Raw genomic sequence first — 21,043 nt, forward strand, 5'->3', positions numbered from 1 at the left:
CTACAATAACACGAAACACAGCAAAATTCGACTTAGACCTATTGATGTTAATAAGTCTAACGAAAAAGAAATCTTACGAAAATATTACACTCACTTGAAAATTTCACGTAAAAGAAAATTGAAAGTTGGTGATATGGTGCGTATTAGTAAAAATAAACACCTTTTTGATAAGGGATATAAGCCAAATTGGACAACAGAACTATTTAAAATTACTGAAATTAAAATAACAAATCCCACAACATATTTGATTGAAGATATGACTGGAGCGCCTATTAGAGGAGGATTCTACGAAGAAGAATTACAGAAAACAAAAAATACAGACATTTACTTAATTGAAAAAGTATTGCACAGGCGTGGAAATAAGATGTATGTTCAATGGCTGGGTCTCGATAGTAAACATAATAGTTGGATTAATAATAAAGATGTGGTTTAGTACTTTTTAATGCGCTTCATACGAATGCAACCTTGAAGAGGAGGGACGCAATATAAAAGACCGCTCAGCAACCTCGCTCTCAGTTAGTTCACCTCGCTCTTCAACATGAGTTCTCAAGATAGTGGTTATAGTTCATCAAGTTCTATTGTGATATTCGATGATTCATCAAGTGAAATCAATTATGGTGCCGAACTAGACCAAGTTTTAGCAAAATTCGAAGAAGCTGCGAAGAATGAACCATACTACTTGTTAGAAGCCTCATTTCCACTAGATAGTTACATAATTAAAGTTGGTCTATCTCCAGCTAGACAGTTTACGGCATCCGTCATTTTATGTCAACATGCCATAAAAGAAGAATTATTCGACGGTCGAAGAATTAGTATAGACAAATTTGAGTGGAGTGACATAATTAACCTATTTTCACAAAAGATGAATGATTTTTTCTATGCAGACGAGTTTGATCCTGTCGAGTTTCAGTGTGGAGACTACTGCAAGATACGACAATTGGTGTTGGATTCAATCAAGTTCCTTGTTATTGAAAAACATGGTGTGGAATACTATTTAGATGAAAATGATGTTACGCAAATTCTACAAGTACACCACAGTATAGTGACTCATCGCATATCGTTGTTGGAAAATTTAAACTTTCATGCATATTATACAAATGTTGTATATTTTTTGCAACAGAATTTTTGTACAGATACTAGTTTATGTAGTCCGTTTGAAGCTATGACTGCGTTTTGTGAAATTTCTCCAGCAGATACTTTGTTAAGCCATGCTATGAGAGAATATGTATATTATTATAAAATTAAAGTTGTAAATGACTTGAATAACTTTATTTGTTAATAAATATTATGTATTTAAACACTTGTGTTTTATTTTCGTAATATATTTACAAAAGGATAATGAAAAAATAATATTGTACAATAGTCATTTTATTAAATATTACTGAGGAAAAGTGATTGTGTCTTTTCACCAGCCATACATATTTTTAATATCCAAGTAAATGCCCTCAGCGTCTTAAAGCGATTATATTTTTGCTAAAAAATTAAGGTATATCACAATGCCCCCAGGGAAGCGTCTTAAAGGATTCTGGTATTAAATATCGTTTATCATCATAAGGACTTAGGGCCGTTTTTGTTTGCTCTATGCTGAATACTGAATGTTGATATGACCGAATACACCTTTGGTTTGTGCTTTTAATTTTGTATTCTTTTAAACAATTTTCAAAATCTTCAAATGTGATTATATTTTTGACTACATTATATTTTACACCTTTTGCTTTTTTGGTTATACCTAAATTTTGAATACCACAATCAATTTGTTCCTTGTTTAGTTTCAGTTTTAAACGTTCTCTCTAATTTTCTCTCTCTTCATCAGTTGTTTGTAATTTAAATGTATACATTTTTGATCTTAGACCAATAAAATGTGTAATAATTTTTCCATTAGCTTCATCCTTCATTAGACCGGGGATTTTTTTATTTAACCGTTCTATCATGTACGGGTTATTTTCCGAATAGTCAGATGTATCGAATTTACAGTTGTGTGCCTTTAAAACCTCCTTATATGCATCTAAACACTGTAATTCATATATAAAGCTATCTGTATCCATGTACAATAACATACAATTTTCTTCTCCCATCGTTGGAAGCATGAAGGAGTAATGAAAATCATACATACATAATTTTGATATGTCTAGGATTGCTGCACCTATATACAAAGGTTTATTAAAGCACACCACTGATTTGGTTAGTTCGATGGCCACTAGGTTTTCACTAAAGATAGTACGACTGTGAAACCGAATACTTGCAATCAAGTTTTTGGCTCCATACCTTCCATTCCAATTTTTACATATTTTTACAGTTCTATGCCTCCTTATATTCTCCATGGTCTTACCGAACACAGCATTGTTCATCATTTTATAGAGATTTTTCTCAAAACTGCTCTTAGATGCAGCCCGTAAGTTAGTATTTAACTCAATATAGGGTCGCAGCCATGCAGATTGATTAAATTTCAAAACTTTATGTATTTTAGTTAAAATTAATCCGTTGGATAAAGCCTGCTTTAAATTTCTATAATGAATAATATATTTTGACTTATTAAAAAGAGTTGGCAATAATTTTGGTAGTTTTGAACCGGGAGGAATGCGGTGTTCGGCAGCAAATGGAAAATCTTTATGTTTGTCGTGTAATTCACGTGGATACTCTAAGTCAACTTGAAAGAAATAGCCCTCCTTCGCAGCATTCGGAATTGACATAATATCAATATGACCCTTGAGAAGTTTAGTGGATTTAGATGCAACACCAAATTTGGTTACATCTTCAATCCACTTAAATCCTCCAAAAGGTAAATATTCACTCATAGCCCAACCATATAGATTATTTACATCTAAATACATGATGTACTTAGAGGGCTGTGTGGGGTCATATGTTGACATGTACTTATTGTTAGCTTCCGAAAATCGGTTACTACACACAGATATTCCGCCTCTTATGCCTTTTTCAATAAACAAAATCATATCCACATCTTTTAATAACTCTAATCTACATTTTGTATACCTTAGCATACAGTCCCATGTATAACCTGGTATGGTATAATACCACGCAGGATCTAAATGGTACGTATCCCTACATTTTTGTCTAAATTGTTCAAATACATCAGCCAGAAGCAAAATATCTGTTTTTAAGTACAAATCGCTATACTCTCCCAAATTTTTACATTCAAATGTAGACCAAACTTTCTGCGCATGAGCATACTTCTGTTCGCTAATATGTTCATCACATAATTTATTATAAAAATGACTAATTGTAGGTAAAGAAGTTTCCTCTAATTTTCCCAAACTATCAACATAATCATAGCAAAATACTCCTTTGCAAGTTAATAAGTTAAATGCATTATCATCTAAACTGTAAAATTCTTGTTTTAAAATCTTCTTCTCTGAAGTATCTAAAAGTGATGCTAATTCATCGAGTGAAGTTCCCATAAATCTCATAGTATCGATAAATCTTAGTCTAATTTTATGCTCATCTGAATGTAGAGTAAAAGAAATATATTTTTCTTTATTAATAGGAAGTAAGCTCAGGTGCCCATGTTTGCATAAATCGATAATCATGAAATGTGAGTCATATCCACTAAAATTATGAAAGGCTACTGGCACAACAAACACCTTTCTGAAGTTTAAATTGCATGCTTGGTGTGCAAATCCTCTTATCTCTCCGGTAAAATGATCATGATCTACCACAATTATATCTGTAGCTAAAAAGCGTTTCTCACAAATATGACAGGCAGTTGCCTCACTTGTACTAGGCTTTGTAACCATAGGTACAATTGATTTTATTTTAGAATTGACAAATTTGGATATTTCAGCCATTTCTTTTGCAAACCACTCCATGCAATTTTCACCTCTGTAGCTTCGAAAATATGATAAGCTGTCATCGTAAGCACATTTAAAGTAATAGCCTGCACTATAAGGTACATGCTTTTGGTATTTTGTTGTTTTGCTCAGTTTTACATTAGAATCTGTAAAATTATGTAACTGACATTCAAAATCAGCATATATAATAAAGGGAGTGGTTTGTTTGTATGTGAAATTTCTAAAAGCAACATGATCGTATTTGGGAACAGTCATTTTACATTTGTTTATGTCTCTGCAGAACTCTTCGTGCTCCGCAAGTTTATTCCCGCTGGAAAAATAATTCATGCAGCGATCACAAATATATTTTTTATTTGTGTTCTTGCTTAACTGAGAACTTACCAACCTAGACATATCTTTAATCCAGCAATAATGATATTTTATTTCAATATTTTCATCGTCACTAGGAGGAGCGTCGTAATCATTTAACTTTGGAAAATATTTATCCTGAATTAGAAGCAAATTTACATGTCTATCAAGCTTGTTTTGTGTAAGTCTAGCAGGTACTACTTCGTAAAATTGTTTTTCCTTAACTTGATTTAATTCCAAAGCATAAACATTCACTGATATAGTATTTATTTTTTCAAATTTTGTAATATGACTTAAAGGCATTGGAGCTTCCAAGTCCTCCGTTTTCAACGCAGTACTGTAATATGGATATGATGATGTAAGTTCTTTGTGTATTTTAGCTGGATAAAGAGAGCTAATAATCGCCCAATAAAAGCAATTTTGATCGTAATTTTTGATATTTATACATGCTCGACGCTTTTGAATTTGCTCAGGAAGTTTAATGTACGATGATCCGTTCCCAATTTCGACTTTATTGATGTTAACTTCTAATGAGATTACTTTAGAGAGAGCGGCACCTGAATATTTTTCTGCAAACTCAGACATTTTTTTAAAAATTTTATCTTTGACATTTTCGCTAAACCAAATGTGTAAATCGGTTGAATAACTATCTATAATGACATTTTTAGTGCTAAAATGCATCAAATCTAAACTCTCACTGTCACCTGTCTTTTTAATAAATTCCCCCCACAAAGTAGTGTTGACTTTAAGTACTCTATTAGATTTCAAAAGAGTTTTAACTTTTTGTCTAAATACCGCAAAAGCATCATCCAAAAACGGTCCTACATCCTTATGATATAAATTTATTATAACCCCTGTCTTAATCCGGCTTGCAAAACTTGAAGCGACATTTTCCCATTTTACCCTATTACGTAATTTTGAATTAAGTCCTAGACCAACATGTCTATTAAAATTTAAAATTATTCTTCGAAAATGTTTAAAATGTCCTACGTTTGACTGTAATTTTCTAGCAGTTCCTACAGGTAATTTTTTAGCTTTAATTAAATTATTACATTTGTAAATGTGTGCATTTAATCGCTTTAACCACACTTTAGCATCAATTGAAGTAAATTTATCAAAAATTATTTTGCGTAGTCTTTTAATAGTTAATAATAGATTATCCGACTGCTTAACTATTTCCTTAATCATTTTAATATATTATATGTATGGCTTATAAAAAAAAAACAAAATCACTTACCCTCTTTTTTATTTTAAGTTTCAACGATTTTGAATTTGGCTGCTGGATGTTCGTTTCCACTGCAATGGATGAAACCTTGCTTATTTGTTGCTAAATCCACCTAAAACAATAACAATTTGCTATACTAAAATTCACTCTCTTCGAAAAAATAAAAAAATGTATTGCTAGTGCGATTTTCGAAACCGCTGTAGAAAACACAAAAAAAAAAAGACAAAAAACATATCTAATAGGAGGCTCTCTAATAGAAATATGTTGTAAAATTTCGATGCAAAAAATGTAATTCGGAGCAAAACTCTCAATAACAACTTGCTATACTAAAATCGAAAAATAGAAAAAAAAAATGCATTGCTATTACGATTTTCGAACCTGCTGCTTAAGTATTTAAACCCTGCTTATCTTTGCTAAATCCACCTAAAACAATAACAACTTGCTATAGTAAAAATTCACTCTCTTCGAAAAAATCGAGAAAAAAAAAATGCATTGCTAGTGCGACTTTCGACCCCGCTGTAGAAAACACAAAAAAAGACAAAAAACATATCTAAGAGGAGGCTCTCTAATAGAAATATGTTGTAAAATTTCGATTCAAAAAATGTAATTCGGAGCAAAACTCTCAATAAAAACTTGCTATACTAAAATTAACTCTCTTTGAAAATAGAACAAAAAAATCGAAAAATAGAAAAAAAAAAAAATGCATCGCTAGTGCGATTTTCGAACCCGCTGCGTATTTCACTATATTATATGCATGGTTTACAAAAAACAAAATCACTTACCCTCTTTTTTATTCTACGTTTGAACGATTTTGAATTTGACTGTTGTATGTTCGTTTCCACTGCAATGGATGAAACCTTGCTTATTTCTTGCTAAATCCACCTAAAACAATAACAATTTGCTATACTAAAATTCACTCTCTTCGAAAAAATTTAAAAAAATGCATTGCTAGTGTGATTTTCGAACCTGCTGCAGAAAACAAACAAAAAGACAAAAAACATATCTAATAGGAGGCTCTTTAATAGAAATATGTTGTAAAATTTCGATGCAAAAAATGTAATTCGAAGCAAATATCTCAATAACAACTTGCTATACTAAAATTCACTCTCTTTGAAAATAGAACGAAAAAAAAATCGAGAAATAGAAAAAAAAATGCATCGCTATTGAGATTTTCGAACTCGCTGCGTATTTTACTATATTATATGTATGGTTTACAAAAAACAACATCACTTACCCTCTTTTTTTATTCTAAGTTTCAACGATTTTGAATTTGACTGCTGGATGTTCGTTTCCACTGCAATGGATGAAACCTTGCTTATTTTTTGCTAAATCCACCTAAAACAATAACAACTTGCTATACACAACTTCACTCTCTTCGAAAAAATTTAAAAAAATGCATTGCTAGTGTGATTTTCGAACCTGCTGCAGAAAACAAACAAAAAGACAAAAACATATCTAATAGGAGGCTCTTTAATAGAAATATGTTGTAAAATTTCGATGCAAAAAATGTAATTCGAAGCAAATATCTCAATAACAACTTGCTATACTAAAATCCACTCTCTTTGAAAATAGAACGAAAAAAAAATCGAGAAATAGAAAAAAAAATGCATCGCTATTGAGATTTTCGAACTCGCTGCGTATTTTACTATATTATATGTATGGTTTACAAAAAACAACATCACTTACCCTCTTTTTTTATTCTAAGTTTCAACGATTTTGAATTTGACTGCTGGATGTTCGTTTCCACTGCAATGGATGAAACCTTGCTTATTTTTTGCTAAATCCACCTAAAACAATAACAACTTGCTATACACAACTTCACTCTCTTCGAAAATAAAATGAAAAAATCGAGAAAAAATGCATTTCTTGTGTGAGATTTATATAAAATATATCTAAAATAAAGGTCTCTAATAGAAAAAAATTTTGGGAAACGTTGAAAAGTGCAGAAGTAGAGGTCGCTCACCTACTCGATGGACGGATCAAATACAGAAAGCCAGTGGAAAAACATTCTCTGAATCTATGAGGGAAGCTCAGGACAGAAGCAGATGGAAAGAGATAGTTGCTCGTATTATAGGGAATCATGACACTCAGCAATGAGGATACGACTGAGAAGGAGGAGGAATAGAAAAAAGTTGCAAAATTTTAAAGCAAAAGTCTTTTAGAGTAATTCGATTAAGAAAATTATATATACACAAGTTACAAATAAGCAAACATAGATCTAATATGTATGAATAAAATCGAAATTACTAAAAATTTGGGATTCTAACCTGCTGCAACGCTACGAAGCACTAGATAAAACAGAAACCAAAAGACACATCATTTATTTTTGCTATACACAATTTCACTCTCTTTGAAGTGGTTCAAAGAATGTCAGATGATATTTCTGAGAAAGACAGAAACAAGTTGGCTAACAGGTTTATTTAGTAGAATTATGGAAGTTGGACAAAGCCAGACGAATGGAGAAGCACTGTATTTATAAAAAAGAGACAACAATGTACAAAGAGCAATATAACTATCACATATGGGCAATTGATATACGGATACGTGAAAATCAGTTCAGCTTCAGGAACAAAGAAGCAAACTCTCATATATAAGAAGCAAAAAATATCTAGAAATACTAGAAAAATAAAACAGAAAAAATGGCATATAAGGTACGAATATAAATAAAAAATCAGAATAAAGTAAAAATAGTACTCACCTTACTGCTATGTTGACTGCAATATACCAAATGTACTTAACTGCCTCGAAATCTCGAATACAATATTTTCACTACTTTTCTCGTTTTTATATCAAAGTCCAGTAATTATATTGATGGGTCTTTAATTACTGTATTTTCTCCATCAATTAGTGTGACGTATTTTTTAAATTACCTTCTAATTGCTTTGCTATTAAGCAAAGTTTCTAATATTTTTCCATATATCATTTAGCTATTAAATAAAGTTAAATAAAGTTTCTAATATATCTTTCCATATTAGCAGTGGCGTATCTACGGAGAGGTAAATTTCATTTTTCTGTGTCAATTTATTCTGTTAAATAATCATGTAGACTAATAGGACTGAAAATACTAAAACCTTTTTACATGCTGTTGTATACAAAATACTGAAATGGAAAAATACTGAAATGGAAAAATACTGAAATGGAAAAATACTGAAATGTAAAAATACTGAAATGGAAAAATACTGAAATGGAAAAATACTGAAATGGAAAAATATTGAAATGGAAAAATACTGAAATGGAATAAAAATGGCGGATTGGTGGCGCCATCTAGTGGAAAATAACTATGGTAGATTCCATCGCTGTGACGTCAGCATCTTTCTCACTCTTACTCATTGGAAAGGTACTTCTCTCTCTAACACATTGATTTCCCTATCTCTGTAGTGAGGGAAACTTTGGTTATCTACTCTTAAAGATGATATATATACATATTTTGCATAATAGAGAGATCTTGCCAGATATTATAAAAGACATTTCTAACGAAACTCTAAGGTGGAAGTCAGAATAGTAACTTAAGCCAAGCCGCACACCAAAGAAACATGAAACGAAAAACATGAAACATGAAACGAAAAACATGTTTCATGAAAAGAAAACACTGCTAAACAAATCTCAAAGTCCGCCTACCAATGAAACGAGTGTGATTCATGCTCATGACACATTTTTATATTCGGAGAGTTTTATAATTGGCCGGACATATATTTGTTTAGCAGTGGTTTATTTCCATGAAACGTAATTTACGTTTCATGTTTCTTTGATGTGCGGCCTGCCTAAGAACCTACAGATATAGGTAATGTAATATATTTGTTTAGCAGTGGTTTATTTCCATGAAACGTAATTTACGTTTCATGTTTCTTTGATGTGCGGCCTGCCTAAGAACCTACAGATATAGGTAATGTAATAACACAGGAGACTCACTAAGCCCTAGGTTATTCAATCTAATCGTGGATGAAGGCATAGAGAGCGTAAACAAAGAAAGATGCTACAGAATGGAGTACAAAGAAATTAAAATTCTCTGTTACGCAGACGATGCAATATTGGTAGCCCAAACAAAAGGAATATGGTCTTCAAAGACTAGTTCACAGATTTAAAACAAGAGCAAAAGAATTTAATATTAACTCAGAAAACTATACCAATAGTAATCAATAAAACGCCAATAAGAAGTAAACCGAATAACTAACACATAATTGCGCCGTAGATCGGGAAAATTGCGGTGGGGGGACTGACGGGGGTTCAAAGAGAAAATAGATTAGCAGGATACATTATATGGCGTACACGATACATTCACATGGGTATGAAATTAATAATTTATAAGTCCAGTTTAATAACACCAATAACACCAACACCAATAATGACGTATGCAGCAGAAGCAAGACCCCATACAGCCAAAACACAGAGGAGGCTGAAGGTACCACAAATGAGAATACTTAGAAGAATTAGGTACAGGAAACACGATGAGAGATCGAATAAGGAGTGAGGAGAATAAGAACAACATGTATAAACGAATGGACACTAGAATGGAGCAACAAGTGAAATGGTGGAGACATGCCTGTTAAAATTTGTATTTGAGAATAGAGTTAAACTGCTTTTAAATTGATTTTCCCTTGATATTAGACGTTGAGATGAATTTTAGAATATTTTTAGTAGATTGGCGTATGCAAGCAATATTTTTTTGTTTGCATAAAAACATTAAGTGTCGAATCAGAAGGTGTATGTTATGAAAAGCATTCTGTAAATGTAAACAATGAGGAATTGCTTTTTACCAAGAATCTTTTGAGATCAAAATATCCTTTTTGAAGCGACTAGATTCCAACAATTTATAGTTTTGGGAAAACAGAGTCTTACACAGTTTTTACGAAATTTAAATAAACTGCGTTGATTATCATCAACATAAACAGTTTTATAAATATAAATAGATGATTCAATTGCATCCCATTCCTATTTGGGTAATAAATTCTAATGTTTATTAAAACAATAACATAATAAAACTAACACTAACCGAAAGATAAATATTTATTACTAAAATTTATAAACAAGACTAATGTGGCAAAACTATTCGCTTTATTTGAATAATATACAGTTTTGTATCACTTTTAATAGGAATGACGCCAACAACTCATTACTACATGCACTTGCTTAGAATCCATCAAATTTAAAAAGTTTAATTATACATAATTATCAGTTAAATTGATAATATGGAAATATGTATGAAATTGTTCTATATCTTCGCATTTTAAACGTTGAGCCATTCTATGGCAGAGTTAGAAGAGGAACTAACAACTTAAAATAAATAAGTAAACGTCAAAGTTATTTATTTTATACATGCTTATTTGATAAATCCAAATATTCAGTTGCCACGATATTAATCAATATTTCGTAGTTCATCTACAAAAATATACCTATATAAGCAAATAAAGGGGTAATAAAAATTAAAGGCAAAACAGTAACTTTTGTCCATAGTAAGTTCTATATAATAAAATTAAGTATGTTTAATACATATTTTTCTGTAAAAGTCTACGCCACTCATGAGTTCCACCCTCATCCTGTGAGAAATAGACAAATGGTAGTTCTTCACCATTAAGAATGTATAAACCGAAACCCACCATATTCTGTCATCAATAAAGTATCGTCAAATGCGTTCGGTAGACACTTCAATTCATCTTTTTATGATACTCGTACGGAAAGACGCCAATTCGTGCGGAAATTTAGGAGACTGTAGTGAGGTTGAAAAATGACATAGTCGATGTAACAAATTGTAACGATGCTTTTTACTCACCAAAACAATACGCTTCGGTTGTGAATATTGGCAATATGAAAAAGGCAAAAGTGAAGAAGACTTTGTACGGATAAGCTCTGATCGATATAAAATTAATAAACTAGTTCTTGTGTATAGTATAGGTCTGTATCCCGCGTACCAAAAAATAGTTTATTAATAGCAAGCTGAAAATTTGTTAATATCTTAATGGTATCTAGTCGGACAAACTTTGTCCGACTTTTGGAACAGGGGAAGTTTTAATTGTGGAACAGGTTACAGGTTTCGAACGTCAGACTACGAAAACGTCCCATGTATTATGTCGAACAGAACTTCCAATTGATTTGTTACCCTTTCATTAAACTCTCATGCAAAAATCAGACTGCTATTTACCACCAACATAATTCGAGTCATCTGACATGTTCTACGTGTCGGACTTATTAAAATGTGCAACATATTTGTCGGACAAACATTTTTTCATATTATATAGTTTGCTATTAAATAAACTTAAAAACAACCTGCTAGTTTTCACAATCATAAACTTGTCAGGATTACAAGTTCCATAATTAAAATCACGTTCCACAATTAAAACTTCCCTGTTCCAGTGTTTCATACATCAAAATTTGTCTGACTAGACACCGTTAAGCTATTAACAAATTTTCAGCTTGCTATTAATAAACTTTTTTTTGATACGCAGGATTTTTTATTTTATTTTACTATTTTTGGCCTAAATTGCCGACTTTTTGTCGTCATTTCCGATATTTTGGTTGCTTTTCATTGCGTATTTCAACCATCATTCTCTTTGCCTTCTCCCTATGCGGGGTCGGCTTCCCTATTTGCATTTCTCCACACAATTCTATCTTGGGTCATATCAATGTTAATCCCCTTTACCAACATGTCCTGCCTTATCGTCTCCCCCCAGGTCTTCTTTGGTCTTTCTCTCCTACTCCTTCCAAGAATCTGCACTTCAGCTATTCTTCGTATTGGGTGATTAACGTCTCGACGTTGAACATGACCAAACCATCTTAACCTATGCTCTCTCATTTTGGCATCAATTGGTGCCATACCTAGGCTTCCCCTAATATACTCAATCCTAATTTTATCCTTCTTTGTCACTCCACTCATCCATCTAAGCATTCTCATTTTCGCCACATGCAGTCGTTGTTCCTCTTTCTTTTTCACTGCCCAACATTCAGTTTCATACCCGGTCTAATGGCTGTTTTATAGAATTTTCCCTTCAGCTTCATTGGAATTTTTCTGTCGCACAGCACACCACTCGCTTCTTTCCACTTAATCCATCCAGCCCTAATTCTACTGCATGCATCTCCATCTATTTCTCCATTACTCTGTAATACCTATCCTAGGTACTAAAAACTATTGCTTTTCACAATCATTTCACCATCCAAAGAAACCATCTCATTTGTAGTAACTCCATCTTTAAATGAACATTCCAAATACTCTGTTTTTGTCCTAGTAAGTTTTAAACCTTTTTCCTCCCGAGCTTGTCTCCACTGTTCCAGATATTGTTCTAAATCCCTTTCACTATTTCCTATTAACACTACATCATCAGCATACATTAGGCACCATGGAATGCTACCCTCTAGTTTCGCTGTTATCTGGTCCAAAACTAATGAGAATAAATAAGGACTAAGCGCCGAGCTTTGGTGCAATCCTACTTTCACCTGAAATTTATCAGTCTCTCCCACACCTGTCCTAACACTAGTCGTTACTCCCTCATACATATCTCTCACAATCTTTACATATTCGCCAGGGACTCCTTTCTTATTGAGTGCCCACCACAGAATTTCTCGAGGAACTTTATCATATGCTTTCTCAAGATCAAAGAATACATGAGCGTTGGTCTCTTTATTCCTGTATTTTTTCATCAGTTGCCTTACAATGAAAATTGCATCTGATGTTGATCTGCCCTGCACAAAGCCAAATTGATTATCGGGTATTTCGGTTTCTTTACGTATCCGTCTATCAATTACTCTCTCCCATATTTTCATGGTGTGGCTAAGTAGTTTTATAGCCCTGTAGTTTGTACATTGTTGTATGTCTCCCTTGTTTTTGTAGACAGGTACTTTTATATACTATTATATATTAATACTATTGCGTATTTCAATGTTTAGCACAAAGCACAAGCAATTTATACTTAGTCTGAATATAATTAAAATATGTGAATTACAAGATGCATTGGTTAGTGTTATATTTCACAATTATTTATCAATACGGATAAACCGCTTATCAGAACTCTGTAATTTTTGATTCGCACTTAATTACGAAAATTTTAACATTCTAGAGATATTTGTTTATTAATCTTGCAATTGACATTATAGTACGGGAGGCAAGTATGCTAAATTTTCAATTATTCGAGCGTTATGGGGGGGACCTATTGGGTTGTGAAGATTAGGTCCTAAAAACAAAAAAGTTAAGTTTTCCATTTTAGTGGGGACTTTCCATTTTTAAATTTAATTTTCCATTTCCAACAATCGTTTTTTCCGATTATATCGCCATCTATCCATAATTCGAAAAAATGTATTGAATAAAAATTACTTATTTTTACGTAAGGAATCCAAATCTGAAATAGAAAATGGGGGCCCCTATTTAAGATTTTAAAGTATCCCCCTACCCCATCTCCGCTTGAAGTCGTGTTTGGTGTCATTCGATAAATTTTTCAAAAATATATTCAATACGTGTATTTTTCGGTTATTCGATCTGATGTTCATTTCATAAAATATCAAGGGTTTCTTATTTAAAATTTTAAATTTACCCCCACCCCTCTCTGTGTGGGAGCGTGTTTGGTATCATTCGATAGATTTGTGAAAAATATTGAACACGTATTTTTTAGTTTTTCGATCTGATATTTATTTCGCGAAACATTCGCTTTTTTGTGAAACTTTGTGACTCATCCATTTCCTTACGCCCCACTTAAATAATCAGATTTTTTAAATATATACTGTTCTGCATGTACTTAACTTACCTCATCTTAATCTGATGATTTCGAGTTTTTCTAAGGATAGATTTTTTTCGGGTCCCCTTAACAAACTCCCTTATATGTATTAAGAGTTCATAATATGGTAAAGGTACATCTACAGAATATCAGGTTTCTCCCCATGTAATAATCTGACGCGCTCGAGTAACTGCAAAAATCCCCTCCTGGGCACCCCTACCATATTATGGCTTCTCTAAAAACGAGTCAACATGTCAAATATTACTTTATAAGATTATTTCACAATTTATCACAACGCAGAAACCGCTTATCGGTTATATTTATTACAACGCTCTTTAATTTTTGATTAGCACTTAATTAAATTACGAAAAAATCAACATTCTGAAGATATTTGTTTATTAATCTTGCAGTGGACCGCGCAATTGATATTAAATAAATATGTGGTTTATGAAAGGAATTTTGAATTAAAAACCATTATATATCTATTTCTGGCACCGATGATCAAAAGTCATATGTTAATAGTTCTATTTGGTTAGTGTTTGTTATCTTTATGAGTTTAAATATTTATATAGTGCCTACAAAACCACATGCCCGTCAAACAGGATATTAATATTGTTGCAATATTACTAATTTAAATATCGACAAACCCATTTAAGATGCCAACATTTAAGGTTCTGCGATAGCTGATCAGAATATAGGCCTGGTTCCCGCGTACCAAAAAATTAGTTTATTAATAATAGCACGCTCAAAATTTGTTAATAGCTTAACGATGTCTAGTCGGAGAAACTTTGATGTACGAGAACACTGGAACAGGGGAAGTTTTAATTGTTGGAATGGGTTACAGGTTTCGGAAATGTCAGATTGTCGGACAGAACTTCCAATCGATTTGTTACCCTTTCAGTAAACTCTTATTCAAAAAATCAGACTGCTATTTACCATCAATATAATTCCTGTCATTTGACATGTTCTACGTGTCGGACTTATTAAAATGCCCAACATATTTGTCGGACAAAATTTTTTTCAAACATTATATAAAGTTTGCTATTAAATAAACTTAAAAACAACCTGATAGTTTTTACAATCATAAACTTGTCAGGATGGCCCGTTCCACAATTAAAACTTCTCCTGTTCCAGTGTTCCCATTACCATGTTCAAAGTTTGTCTGACTAGACACCGTTAAGCTATTAACAAATTTTCAGCTTGCTATTAATCAACTTTTTTTTGGTACGAGGGATCCTGGCCTGATAAAAGTTTTATTAGAAACTAAATATAAAAATGTTACAAAATATAAAAGACAAAAACTTCCCAATATAGATTATAGCTAATAGTTAAAGTTATCCATAATTTGCTTTATACAGGGTGTTTCATTGGGAAACGGAAATACTTTAATGGTGAATAGAGGTCACCGAGCCGGTTCTAGATATACTACATTTTTTGCCCTACCGACTTTTATAACCGAGTTACAGGGTGTTTTATCGATTTTGCCCATTTCTTTTCTAAGCCATAACTCTAGAACCACCCTGTATATTTTTTTGATATTTGGTACACATATTATTATGTCTCATTCAGAACCCAAACGACTGACATACTAACCATAAGAAAAATCCAGGTCCGGATTAACAAAAAATTATAAAGTAATGGTGACCTTAAAACAACACCCTGTATATTCAAATTTTGAAAATATGTTGGCATATTTGAAAAGAGCACAAAAAAGTAAGTTTAATGGTTCGCTTCAATTTTTCGGCCAGACAATTTTCTGACTTTAATTTTGAAATTATATTGAATTTTTTAAGGACTCTGACATTAAAAGGCAGGTATTATTAACTTTTAGTTATAAATTATTAAAGTTAATGAATAAATACTCATTTTAAAAATAATCAATACTTATTTACCACATTGGAACGACCCAATTACTAATGACAAGAAAAATCCAGGTCTGGATTAACAAAAAAATATAAAGTAATTGTGACCTTGAAACAACACCCTGTATATTGAAATTTTGAAAATTTGTTTGCGTATTTTAAAAGAGCATAAGAAACTGCGTTAAACGGTGCATGTCAAATTTTTGCGCAGATAATTTAATTACGGCAATTTTGAAATAATATTCATTAATTCTGTCAAGGTCACAAGAAGCTGCCAGAAAAATGAAGAACAATCCCAATGTGTGAAATCTTTTAAAACGAGCACGGAAATGCTTCGAACAAAATGGCGGACATTTTGAACAACTGTTGTAGTTCAAATATTTTTAATTTATGTTAAATTGTTGAATTGTTTAAACGAATTTTTTTTTTATTAAATATAGCCCTTTTTTTTAATTCTTTACTAAATCATTAAAATATCCCAATTCTTGCAATTCTAATGATGTGCATACAGCTATAAATCCAGAGAATCCATGAAGCCAGCGTAGTAAATAAGTATTAAGTATTTTTAAAATAAGTATTGTTTCATTAACATCAAATTATTAAAAGTTTTTAATCATATACATACCTGGTTTTTAATCTCAGAGTTCTTTAAAATTTCAATACACTTTCAAAATTGACGTAATTAAATCAACGGCGAAAAAATTAAAATGAACCTTTAATCACAGTTTTTTATGCTCTTTTAAAATTCACTGACAAATTTTCAAAATTTCAATATACAGGGTGTTGGTTCAAGTTCACAATTACTTTATATTTTTTTGTTAATCCGACCTGGATTTTCTTGTCATTAGTAATTGGGTCGTTCCAATGTGGTAAATAATTATTGATTATTTTTAAAATGAGTATTTGTTCATTAACTTTAATAATTTGTAACTAAAAGTTAATAATACCTGCTTTTTAATGTCAAGAGTTCTTAAAAAATTCAATTTAATGTCAAAATTAAAGTCATAAAATTGTCTGGCCAAAAAATTAAAGCGAACCATTAAACTTACTTTTTTGTGCTCTTTTCAAATATGCAAACAGATTTTCAAAATTTGAATATACAGAGTGTTGTTTTAAGGTCACAAATACTTTATAATTTTTTGTTAATCCGGACCTGGATTTTTCTTATCGTTATTATGTCGGTCGTTTGGGTTCTGAATGAGACATATGTGTACCAAATATCAAAAAAATATACAGGCTGGTTCTAAAGTTATGACTTAGGAAAGAAATGGGCAAAATCGATAAAACACCCTGTAACTCGGTTATAAAAGTCGACAGGGCAAAAAATGTAGTATATCTAGAACCGGCTCGGTGACCTCTATTCACCGTTAAAGTATTTCCGTTTCCCAATGAAACACCCTGTATAAATATCGCCGTTTGATAATCTCTATCGGGAATCCTATAATATCAATATATGGTGATCACGTTGGCGATCACATTTCGTAGTAGCTCTTTTTCGTAACGAAAAAGAAAGGTAAAAAAAGCAAAAGGAAAAGAGCTGTTAAACACAATAAAAACAGCCAAAATCGAATATCTCGGTCAAATCATGAGAAACGGCGAGAGATGTGGACTAAACTCCAACTAATCTTACGCCCGATTTCATAATAAAGTCCACTTTAACTTTATTATAAAATCGGGCGTTAGAGGGAAAAGTAGAAGTGAAACGGTGACCAGGAAGACGAAGGATTTACTGGCTGAAAAATATACGTACGTGGTTCAAGACAGCAACCACAAATCTTTTCAGAGCAGCAGTGTGCAAAGTACAGATTGCGATGATGGTCGCCAACATCTGAAACGGATAGGCACTACAAGAAGAAGATATTTCGTAGCACCGTAACCATAATATTGTTCTACCAAGTCAAGTCAGTGAAAGGCGCCATTGGGCCACGTTGGGTGATAATGGGGTATATATTGTAAACCCCGAAACCCACTCTTTTTATGTATATTTTCAAAAAGCCTTTTTACCACATAGTGGTGTAAGGCGACAATACATTACATGTGGTGCTCTTTCTACCAGCAATAAAAAATTTATTTAAATAACCTGTCAGTGTGAAAAAAATAACCGTTAACCGTTTTGGTTATAATAACAGTTCACATTTTTAAAATATTCTGTCTTGAAAATAATTTCCGGAATGGAAATAGAAATGTCAAACAACAATTATTATAAAGTGTCACTTTCATTACAATCAATTAGGGCTTAATCCCATATGAACTACATATACAATTACTCTGGGCTAATTAGCAAAATTCATGGAAAAGTTATTTACCAGCAATTTTATTACTGGAATCGAATTATAAGATCCTATATATTAATAATATAGGTATGCAAAGTCCGCAGATAGTGTGCTACTTTTTTATAAACAAAATGGCGCCGACAAATCGCAAATCGTATTTTTTTCATTTATTGCTCTATAACTCCGAAGATTTTAACTTTACAACAAAAACACCCAAATAAAAATTCACCGCAATTAAATTCTGCATAGAGATATGTTTTTCACAATTTGCTCCGACAAAAATTTTCCTCGGAAAATGCAAGTTTTCCTAACAAAAACTATAATTTTCAAATAAAGTTTTAGGTAAGTAATTATTAATCAATAATTAAATAACTTAGTGACATCAAAGATTTCTTGGTATAGATTGTAATTCCAGAAGCCGGTGAAAATTAAACGAATATTTTAGCAACAATTCAATTGTTAATTAACAATTTACGATCGCAATAATAACCAAAATAATCATGATACATTGATCAAACTTATAAGATTATAAAGATGAGATGCTTGTTTAATATTTTATCGACAAAATATAAATTTTTATACTTTTTGCATAATCTGTAATTTTTGAAAAAAAAATAGTTATAATACGTTGGTCTAATTAGTAAAGTACAAAGAAAGGTTTTCTTCCTATAGGACTTTGATCTAAAATGAATAGTTTTTAAGTTATAAGCAAAAAAAGTAGAAAAAAAAACGAAATTTTTTGAAATTTTTAAATATTTTATTTTTTTTATTAATGTTCCGGGCATATTTGAGAAGGAGCATAAATCAATTATTATTAACGAAGTTATCACCTAACTTTATCCGCAAAATTCTGAATGCCACCTCTCACATCCACCTGAAAACAGATCCTTACTGGTCTATAGGGCGGCCGTCGCGTCTTGCGTGAAATTACCTAAAAACAACATTTAAAACGAGGGGAACAACATTTAAAAACGAGTGGATGACGGAGGGTCTTTTAAATTCTGTACATGAAAAACATAGATTATAATGTTGTTTTGAAGCTATTTCCTTGTGGTATTTTTGTAATAAACAATTCTAAATGGAAAATAAGCCACAATTTAACTAAAAAATGATTTTTTAACGTTTGGACGCCCAAATCGGATGTCAAAACGTTAATAAAAAACATTTTTAGTTAAATTGTGGCTTATTTCCCATTTAGAATAGTTTTTTATATATATTGTATGGGCTAATTAGATGAGCTAATCCAAGATCCCACAAATAATTTAGTAGAACAACAATTATAAAAACAAATTAAAGACTTTTAAATATTGAATGGGTTGCATATGTGAGTCCATATTAAATATAGTAATGAAACACAGACTTACTCACAATCATTTAATTATACTTTGACGACCGGTTTCGATCTCTACAATATACAGATCATCTTCAGGTCGGCGTTACAAGTAGTTAAATGCTACAATAAGAGAAAACTTGTGTTAGACACTGGTCTAACACAAGTTTTCTCTTATTGTAGCATTTAACTACTTGTAACGCCGACCTGAAGATGATCTGTATATTGTAGAGATCGAAACCGGTCGTCAAAGTATAATTAAATGATTGTGAGTAAGTCTGTGTTTCATTACTATATTTAAAGACTTTTAATTAAAAACATAAGAAATAACTGACAAAATAGAAATTGCAAATGAATTAAATACGCATTACAGTACATTAGGACAAAAGTATGGACAAAAAATACCCATTTGTAATGATATATCGTAATGATACATATCAGACATCGTATCATGTACCGACCTCAGCCACAAAATGTAAATAAAACTAATATACCAAACAACACAGCAAAATATCTTCGTGCGACTCAATTCTTATTGTGTGAAAAGGACAAGTGCGTCAAAACTACCGCACGAGAAAACCCTCGCACGTTCGAAATTCTTATACATAATGTGAAACAGCACATGCGATTCCGATAATAATATAGATCTCGCATCCACCACATTCGATTAAAAAAAAGAATGTGTGTGTACTTTGTACGCACGTAAGAAGATATTCTTCTATTATATAATAGGTAATTTAAACGAAGTAAATATACTTAAAAGGTTATTTGTACTTATTTTATTTAAAAATAAAACTAACTTTCTTATCTACCACTTTCAAAAAAGAAGAATATCTTCAAAAATTATATAATAATATACTTACAATCATAAAATCTATAAAAAAAAATAAAAAAATAATAACTTGCTTGGGGCTCGAACCCACCTCACGTCTACCGCGCCGTACGAAAGTTGACGGCATTTCAAACTGCACCAAACTCTCGTATACGTCATGTGGGAATATACACAAACTAAACGTTTACACCATAAATTTATATGAATTTAATAAAATTATTAGTTTGATTTTTGTCGAAATAAAATACAACAAAATATAGAGTAAGAAAACAATATATGAGATGAAGATTTGTAGAAAGTTTGTTCGTAATCAGATTATGTAAATTAAAGCATTGCCTACTAATAGGTAACTACATCATTTTGTGTACATTTTCCAAATAGATAGGTATTGAAACTATTAGGTATTTCCAACTGAAACATTTAGAATTACGTACCAGCGGCTTTTCAAAACTATTTAAAAAGTCACTATAATTATAAATTTGATTTTATTTCTGTCCACACATCAATAAAAACTAATATTATACAATATTTTTGTTTACCGATAACCTCCATATTGAACAATTATTGACAGATCAGAGCCCGTATAACCACTAATACCATACTGTCGGTGTGCGCATGCGCGGGGATCAATCAAATTTTAGCCTCAATCGATTCGCCGCTAAAGAAGAATA

General features: G+C 31.7%; 2 protein-coding genes across 3 annotated transcripts in view; both read right to left on the reverse strand.

The window, feature by feature from the left end:
- Nucleotides 1-21,043, reverse strand: part of LOC114331564 (dystroglycan 1) — a 1,301,763-nt gene that overhangs the window by 244,000 nt on the left and 1,036,720 nt on the right. The window lies entirely within an intron of this gene.
- LOC126880912 (uncharacterized) lies at nucleotides 1,791-4,061 on the reverse strand. The gene has a single exon (XM_050644988.1). The coding sequence runs from the start codon at nucleotides 4,059-4,061 to the stop codon at nucleotides 1,791-1,793; it is 2,271 nt and encodes a 756-aa protein (XP_050500945.1).

Source organism: Diabrotica virgifera, chromosome 2 (genome assembly GCF_917563875.1).
Source record: "Diabrotica virgifera virgifera chromosome 2, PGI_DIABVI_V3a".
Lineage (NCBI taxonomy): Eukaryota > Metazoa > Arthropoda > Insecta > Coleoptera > Chrysomelidae > Diabrotica > Diabrotica virgifera.

What these genes read in the sequence shown, in the direction of transcription:
- LOC126880912 (XM_050644988.1), bottom strand. Translation starts at nt 4,061, where the DNA reads ATGACTGTTCCCAAATACGATCATGTTGCTTTTAGAAATTTCACATAC.